This window comes from Etheostoma cragini, chromosome 8 (assembly GCF_013103735.1).
Source record: "Etheostoma cragini isolate CJK2018 chromosome 8, CSU_Ecrag_1.0, whole genome shotgun sequence".
Classification (NCBI taxonomy): domain Eukaryota; kingdom Metazoa; phylum Chordata; class Actinopteri; order Perciformes; family Percidae; genus Etheostoma; species Etheostoma cragini.
In genome coordinates, this window is record NC_048414.1 from 29,087,284 (window position 1) to 29,096,064 (window position 8,781).

Below are 8,781 nucleotides of genomic sequence, written 5' to 3' on the forward strand. Positions count from 1 at the left end.
AAGGTCTATATAAAAGAGACTTCAGATACAGTATTAGGGACCACTAAGGTCTATATAAAAGCATCCAAAAAGCACCATGTCGTGGGACCTTTAATTTATGCATTAAAACATGGAAAAGGGATCAGAGTATTACACTGGATGATGAGGGAGCAGGACAGAATCTGTAGGAATATTAAAACTATGTGACGCGATTCATCCCAACATTTAAAAAAAAACTGAAAAGAATTAGCCTCACGTACAATGATGACTATTAACAAGTCTCTCTGTCCAGTTGTCATCGTGCCCAAGACTCTTTGCTGAGCTCCAACAGCAGCTTCACCGGCTACAGAGGCGTCCTCAACTGGATCATCATTCTCCTGGTAGGGTCCTCCCTCTCCTCCTGTAGACCTTATCAGAGTTACCAGACAAGTACTTTCAAGTTCAAAACCTAGGACTAATGACTGATTAACAGACGGTGTCTGATTTTCAGGTCCTGACTCATGCTCACTTGTTCTTGGAGAACTTCATACAGTGAGTACATAGATACACGCATGTATACTGTACATGTATATTTTTAATTGAATTTGATCAACTTTTACATCCTCAATTAGATAAATAAATCAAACTCAATTAAATAAATCAAAATCTGACAATTGTCATAAGAGAGTAGAATGATAGAGTGAGTAAGTAATTATAGTAATTGTCATTGAAACTGTCAAAAAATCAAATAAAACATCAAAGCCCACTTTTCTGGAGCTTTCAACCAAATCAGCAAGGTGGAACTGCAAAAGTAGTTTTCTAGAAAAAACTAAGTCAAAAAACCTATTTCGTCAAACCATTTACAATTTTCCATAAATATTTATATATATTTATATATATATATATATTTCTTCCTTCCTTCCCCTAACAGACATGGCTTTTTGATAGATGTCAAAAAGGTCTTGGAGCATGTCATTGAGGACAACTGCACCTGGCCGTCTGTCAACCTCGTCTTAGGTGAGGATCTGTGTAGACAGGACTGCAGCACCAACACCAGCAGGCACAATTACATTACATCTACTTTTAGATAAAAGAGCACGTCAGATTTTTATCATAATCTACGCGTCAGAACAAGAGATGTCTTTTTCATTCCACATATTCTTCTTTTGTTAAAAAGCATAGTGCCTACAGCACCACTGTCTAGTGAACAAGGCGTTAGCTTCTCATTGTGAATCAACAAAATATCTCTATTTCTTTTCAGCTGCCAATGTGTTCGCCATTACAGCTTTGCTACTTGAGAGGTCTCAGGAAAAGGTGAGACTGGTGCATTTCTTTGTCTCTTTCATTTTGATAAAGGCTGTTCTGTTTATTTTATTTGTTGATTTGTATATTTATGGCATATTGAAATCCTTAGAGGATGTGATCGTTTGGAATGCCTAGGTCTCAGTGTTTTACAGATTTGGAACTTGGATCCAGTTCTTCAGTCCTGAAACACCAGAATGGAACGATTTGTAGTTGCTGAAATATGGAAAAGGTCACGAGGCTTCTGGGTATTATTCTATGCTCACGCAGAACCTGGGGGGTGGGGCCTGGGCAGACCTTTAGAGGACATGGGAAAGGGATCTGATGATGAGGAGTGGGACAGAATCTGTAGGAAAATTAAAACTATGTCACGCGATGTAAGGATGCGCCTCATTGAGTACTAGTATACATCTTTTCTACTGGACTCCCTCCAGACAGTTTAGACTTGGTTTGAAAGACACACCAAATTGTTATGTAATGTAATTTAAGACAGAGGACGGCCAATTACTACAAGTCCTATGGTCCTGTGATAAGGTCCAGGAATTTGGGACTCGGATACCTGATTACGTTTGTTGGATCATACAAAACAAAAGCGTTTGTCAGTTAAAATAATTATCATGGAAAGGTCAACACTTCCATTTCTTTGGGTCAGGGTACGCTGTCCCCCACCAACGGTCATCGGTTGCATCTCACCAACCTGGGCTTGCTGCTGCTGTTCCCTGCTGCAGTCATCGTACATGAGCACACAATATCCACAGGTAACAACCATGCTTTAAACATGTAAATCATCATCAGATCTAAGTTTTCTTTACACAAATGCAATTTTATCAACTACTAATGGATATCAGTTAAGTCTTTTTTTGCTGGTTTCCACATATTAATAACTATGTAACAGCATTTTTTATATCTTAAAAAGTTGGTATCATCGGCACATTTTGCAGTAATGTTCTGTTAGACCAATGATGTCTGTAAATAAATGTGCTTTAATGAAGGACTGAAGTTAAAAGAGACAGTGACCTTCCCTGCCCACAGGCACCGTGGGTCTTTTGTAATGTTCTGAATGATGTTGCACCATTGCTGGGATGTTTCTGTTTTTCTGTCCACCAGGTGGAGCGTTCTTCTCTCTCTGGTTCTACACAGCTCTGGGGATGAAGCTGTATTCATACCAGGAAACTAATCGCTGGTACCGACAGGCTCGTTTACCTGATCCAGGTATTATTTCAACAGCAGAAGTTGTACGTTGTTTTAATTTCTTTACATTTTTTTTCAAATGTGCAGGTATTTGTACTGTATGTGTGTGTGGTACGTATATGTTTATGTATTAGTATTATTTTTGTGCATGTTTGCTTTGAGCATCACTGTGCCGTAGGGTGTAGGGTGTAGGGTGGGGGCTGGGTGGGCATAGGAAGCTGTGCATAGCTGCAGAATAAACATTCATCTAACTTGCAAATGCAAAAAAAATATATTTTTAAAAAGAATTGAAAAAAATGAAGTTGTAAGTTGTGATTTAATTTCAGAACAAAATTTACTCCAACAATTACTGCTTCTTCTATCTGTGTGTTCACAGAAAGGGACAAGAATGCTTCTGCTGAGCTAAAAGCCCACACGGACCAGCTTACTTTCCAAGGTGAAACAACATTCATAAGATACTTATGATTTCACAGTAACTTGATAGGATGTTGTTGTTATGATGATTAAAGTGATATGTTTTGTCCTCTGTGACTCTGTTTTTCTCTTTTCAGATCTTTATTATTTCCTATTTGCCCCCACCCTGTGCTACCAGAGAGACTTCCCATGTACTCCTAAGGTCCGCATCACTAAGCTACTGCACAGGCTGCTGGAAATGGTGAGCTGAACAGCGGCACCGTATTACCAAGGGCGCGATGCACTTTTAAGGAGGGGCTGTGTGCAATCACGGAAGGCTTGTATCATGTGAATGCGCCGATAGTTCCTCATGGGGGAGGCAGGAACTACACACTAGCTTTAAAATGTAATGAAGTAAAAACAAATTCACAAAGAAATAGAGTGAAATTCCATACACATTGTTGTTGTATTTCCTTTTGTGTGTATGCATTTGCTGCATCATAATTAAATGAAAGGAATATGTTAAAAGGACAATCATTTAGCGTGGGGTTTGACTCCTAGGCTGTGATTGGTTGATTGTCTGTGGACAGTGCTTCTCCAGCCTAAAAAATAAATCTCAATTTGTTCAACTACTTATGACAAAAAGTTAAATAATTATCCTTTTAACAAATGTTTTCTATTCAATTACGACACTAAATGCATATGCAGTAACAACGTATATTTTATTTCACTGTATTTCTTTCTTTATTTATTTTTAGGCATTTTTAATCTTCCATAATTCCCAAACATTTATGCAGCTGAAATAATATAACTCACAACCCTAAATTAGTTAAAAACAAAAGGTAGAAAATTGTTTGCCACTTGAACTGACTAAATGAACTGCAGAAGATTAACTTAATTGCCTCATATTTGCAAATTAACGTCTGAATGTGTAAATGAGCCATAGCTCTATGACTAATTAACACGTTTAAAGAGGTTCTACACGTGTGGCATGGACCCAGCAAGCAGCGGTTTTACCATGACTTTGATTGATGCAGTGGACATATTGTTAAAGGGGACATATAAAGACATGTCCAGATATAATGTAGGTGTCATGGATGAAGACACTACAGCTTGTTAACTGTGGATCTTTCTACCTTCAGGTGACCGTCATCCAGATCATGGTTGGAATTGTGCAGCAGGTACAGCAGCTGGTTAAAGTCCGACTCAAATCCCTATTCTCTGGACTAGGGCACTCGAGCATTCATGATCTAGGACTCGGAAGTTGGATGACGTTTCTGACAACTTTTATGTGTAATAGGCAGTGATGGAGTACTCGAGTCCTGGACTCAGACTCAACTTCGACTTGACCAGACTCAGACTCTTCTTTGGCAACTCTGTCTTGGACCCGGACTTGAACTCAAGACTTGACTCAGACTCGACAGTTGGTGACTTGACTACAACACTGACATTGAGTATGTTTACATGCACACCAATATTCCACTATTATTCTAAATATGACAATATTCAGAATTTGATACAGGTCAAGTAAACAGCATATTCCGGTTGAGTATTGAGAATGAGGCATTTTCTGATTAAGATTGTGGGATATTCTGGTATTATTCTGGTTTTCAAGGCACTTTTTGGACATATATACAGAGCATTCAGAATATTTATCTCAATCAGTTTACGGCTCATGGTCAGCTCTATGCGTTGCCATGGTTACTGTACACAAACCAACCAGCCGACAGTTTGCAAGGCTGCAGGAGATCCTTTGCAACAGTTGATGAAGATTTCACATGAATCCAACATATTCTTCTGAATCAGTCTGGTTGTTAAAACCACACTGATGAAAGGCTTACTGGCCAACACTGTGGCTTAGTTAGTCACTAAGGGAGTCACCCACATTGACAGGTAATCCTAACACTCACTGGCACATGGATGTTTAACATTAAAACACGATTCATAAAATCATACCAATACCTTTTTATTATAGCTTAGTGTTCTATGCACTAAAAGGTATGAATAAAGGATTTAGGTTTTTATTGTAAGCCCTGTTTAATATGCAACTTCACTTTATAAATGTAGCGGGGGTCCCTTCTCCGTCTCTCTCTAGACAAGGGGTCCTTGGCTTTAAACGTTGAAGAGGTGTAGTCTTTTACGCGGTTCTATACTCAGTACATTTTCCTGTTGTCCTCCCAGTGGATTGAACCCATCTTCCAGAGATCAGAAAACTCCTTCTCTGTGAGTGAAGCACGATCCTTCTTAATTATAAATATTACAGCAAACGCCGCACCAAACTGTGGAGTTAACTTCTTTTTATTTTATTTTTTTAATCTTATACATGGAGTATGGACGTCACTATGAGAGTGGAGCACCTGGTGGGACTGGTGGTGAGTTTACTTAATATTACATATTGACTCTTGGTGACGTACACTGTACAAAATATTATTCCATTAAATGTATCCTGTTTTATTTTAATTAAAACAATAAAATATCAAAACATCACACAAAGAGACTGTAAATATACATGTATATAGTAAAATAAGATGATTTGTAATTTTCTAATTTTTTACATACATTTTTTATCCTTCAAGCTTGAATGTTATTGTTTTTGACAGTTCATTTTACAGTGTAATATGTCAGCATACGATCATTTAGACAGTGGTGAAGAAAGTAGTCCCAGATGGTGGTTAATAATAATAATAATAATAACGAGGATACGGGGATGGAGGAGGAGCATGTTGGGGCATGAGAATTACAGATCACATTTTTATCGTACATGACACGATACTAGAGATAGAGATAGCAGAGATGTTAAACTGTTAAATTGTATGTTGGTATTTGTATATATTTTCTTTCTTGTCAGGCACCAACCCATTTCCTCTGGCTCCTCTTCTTCTTCTTGAGTCACTCCTACCTGAATTTCTGTGCAGAACTGTTGCGCTTCGGTGATCGTCATTTTTATGGCGACTGGTGGTCAGTTACACGGAAACAATTAATGCACACTGTATTTTTTGTTGTTGTTCATTTTGCGCTGGGTCATGGCCTTTTGTCTTTCATTTACAGGAACGCTGCAACTCTGATCACTTTTTGGGAGAATTGGAGTATTCCCTTTCAGAAATGGTGTCATAGGTATTATGAAACATGTCTCATGTTTCATTGAAATGACTCAACCGCCAAATAATTTCCCCTTTTGACTTTTGCTGTCATCTCTTGTTTGTCTTTGCTCTGTGTCTCCACTGGTATGAAGACATGTATACACTCGGCTGGTGGAAAAGAATGTGCCCCCATTAGAGGCAGAGTTACTGGTCTTCCTGATGTCAGCTGCTCTTTTAGAGGTACAGGCTGAGATTGCATGAAACGCTCTTTAATTAAACACATGAATCACTATTAGACCTTGGCCATATGAAAAAAAAAATCAAATATCCCCATATTTTTGACCAAATACCTTGATATCAATATTGTGGCGATATTGCAGGGTTGACTATTGGTGCTTTCACAAAATATGCACACTACGAGATTGTTGATAAATAATCATCAGTTATGTTGATTTAATAAATGTAAATGAGCTGTATTTATATAGCGCTTTTCTAGTCTTAACGACTACTCAAAGCGCTTTTACATCATCCAACCTTCCATGTGGTTTTCAGTCTCTCACACTACTCGCTACTGTAGTCGCCCTCAGTGCTACGTCATTTTCAAACGCTGCGTAGCTGCTCTCCACGCTGCGTCCTACCAACACGCTGAAGACTGACCCTTTTTGCAGTAGAGAGATAATTCGGGCTAGGCAATGCAATAATAACCTGCTGCCATGTTTTTGTCCTCTCTTCTACACAGTATTTGATTGCTCTGCCTCTGCATAGCTGTCGTCTGTGGATATTCCTCATGATGCTATTTGAGGTGAGAATACCACACTAGTGGCAGCTGGGGGTATTTACCTGGAGGGGGCTACAGGCTCTGAGGCCTTCTGTATACACAATTGCAATGTTATTGTCCAGCTTAGTGCACTTGACTCGGTCCAACAGCTCAGCTTGGCTACTTCATCTATTAATCTCTTTTCTAACTAAACAAAGGGATCCACGAGAAAACACCTTGGATTTACCGTAATGGATGTTTTTATAATAACTATGTATCAAATGACAACATAAAATACATTTTGACAATAGGAAATATTGCTCACTTGTGGTGTTGAACCTACATTGAAATAAAACTTAATATCTGCATCTGCCCTCTTTACGGAGCTTTACAGTGCCTGACAGCTCGTGGTTTAGCTGTCCGGCCCACTTAATTGGTTCGGTTCACGCGCACCACTCTCACAGCGTCAGCAGGCTGCTGTTTGCAGAGAAAGAAGCTGTAACAAACCTGATGTACACTACCATGTCAGCAGCAAACAGCACATAAACAAAGTTGGCTACAGGCAGGGGTAGAAAGTGGAGCATTTACCCCAGAGGTTTGTGGAGACCAAAGAAGAGCTGAAAGGATAGTGAATGTTAGACTTAAATTAGAGCTGGGCAAAATTTTGAAATTATCATATTTCCCAGTTCTAAATTTTTACCAGATGGACACAAACTTGACTCCAAATTAATGATAGTGTTGCTGTGTAACTGCTGAAAGAAGAATCTCTGTGTAATGTTGTATAATGCATGGACCCGTAACTCAACACATTCTCACCCCGTCTTGTAAAGAAGAACGGGACAGCTGGGTTTAGGAGAAGAAGAACGGGACAGTTGGGTTTAGATGAAGAAGAACGGGACAGTTGGGTTTAGGAGAAGAAGAACGGGACAGTTGGGTTTAGGAGAAGAAGAACGGGACAGTTGGGTTTAGGAGACGTGATACGCGGGACATGACCCAACCCTACAGCAGATGCGGTCCAGTGCCGTCTCATGTTAGATCCGTTTCCTGTTGTTCAGTGTCACAGCGAGAGTTGATTGAAATTCGCCTTTTTTTCCAGGAGTGAAATATTAAAGCTAAAAAACAAAACTGAATTGATTTCCATTCAGTTTTAGTCTTTTATTTTGTATTAGTTTTTTAACCTGCCAATATAGTAGTTTCACTGTTTTTGTTTAGTTTGTCTTTTTGTTTTTATTATATATAAAAAATACATTTCACTTCTTAATTGAGTGTTAGTATACTACCTGCTAGAACCACATCCATTTAAATTGTTAGGGACATTATGTCATTACTGTTGGTTCTTTGCAGATTAAATACTAACGGCTGTTTTATTTTTCCACTTCTTTTATGGGGAGACCATACATAAAAGTGGCGTGCTAGTCAGAGCTGACCTTTGCGTTTTTATGAGAAGTGATGAATCACAGAAATAACACTCCATCAGCCCCGATCTCTGCACTCATCTGCTGGTAGAGCTCCACAGTAGCCGGGTTACGTAATGCACTTGGTCTGCCAGCAGGATTTGCAGTATGTGCACACAAGTTCAATGGTGCGAGAGGACAGCTAAGTCTTTTGCCTTTAGAGATCAAATTATTTTGTATTATTTATGCCATATAAACACCATATTAGTCTGGTAACTAAGAAATTGAATTTTTCTGGCTCTTCTCTTTTTCTGTTACGCCGACGTTATTAATCAGTGCGCTTCCAAAACTACTCGACTAACCCTCCTTTCTCCTTCAACAGCCAACTAAGACACTATTCACGGTGTGTCAGGTGTATGATTACAAAAACATTCATGTCCAAAGCTCCATCTCATTTGAATAATTTGACTGTCAACATTTTTCAAAAATGCTCTTTCACCTTACTATAAACTGTAAATATACTTCATCACAAATTGTGATTCAAAAATTGTCCTAAATGTAGTTTACTATTACTGATCTTCTCTATATATTGAATATTCTGTGCAAGATTAATGTTGAGTTCTTATTATGCACAAGTGTGTGTGTGTGTGTGTGTGTGTGTGTGTGTGTGTGTGTGTGTGTGTGTGTGTGTGTGTGTGTGTGTGTG

The 8,781-nt window shown here is 38.7% G+C and overlaps 1 protein-coding gene across 1 annotated transcript in view; it reads left to right on the forward strand.

Moving 5' to 3' along the window:
* Positions 1-6,783, forward strand: part of LOC117949528 (diacylglycerol O-acyltransferase 1-like) — an 8,388-nt gene extending 1,605 nt beyond the window's left edge. Inside the window, exons 3-17 of the mRNA XM_034879839.1 lie at positions 272-359; positions 470-510; positions 890-975; positions 1,220-1,272; positions 1,913-2,018; positions 2,368-2,472; positions 2,828-2,887; positions 3,003-3,106; positions 3,987-4,025; positions 5,026-5,067; positions 5,172-5,216; positions 5,693-5,802; positions 5,893-5,958; positions 6,077-6,164; positions 6,664-6,783. Of these exons, the coding sequence (XP_034735730.1) occupies positions 272-359; positions 470-510; positions 890-975; positions 1,220-1,272; positions 1,913-2,018; positions 2,368-2,472; positions 2,828-2,887; positions 3,003-3,106; positions 3,987-4,025; positions 5,026-5,067; positions 5,172-5,216; positions 5,693-5,802; positions 5,893-5,958; positions 6,077-6,164; positions 6,664-6,744 (1,114 nt within the window). The 3' untranslated portion in view covers positions 6,745-6,783. The remainder of the gene's footprint in view (positions 1-271; positions 360-469; positions 511-889; positions 976-1,219; positions 1,273-1,912; positions 2,019-2,367; positions 2,473-2,827; positions 2,888-3,002; positions 3,107-3,986; positions 4,026-5,025; positions 5,068-5,171; positions 5,217-5,692; positions 5,803-5,892; positions 5,959-6,076; positions 6,165-6,663) is intronic.
* The last annotated feature ends 1,998 nt before the right edge of the window (positions 6,784-8,781 follow it).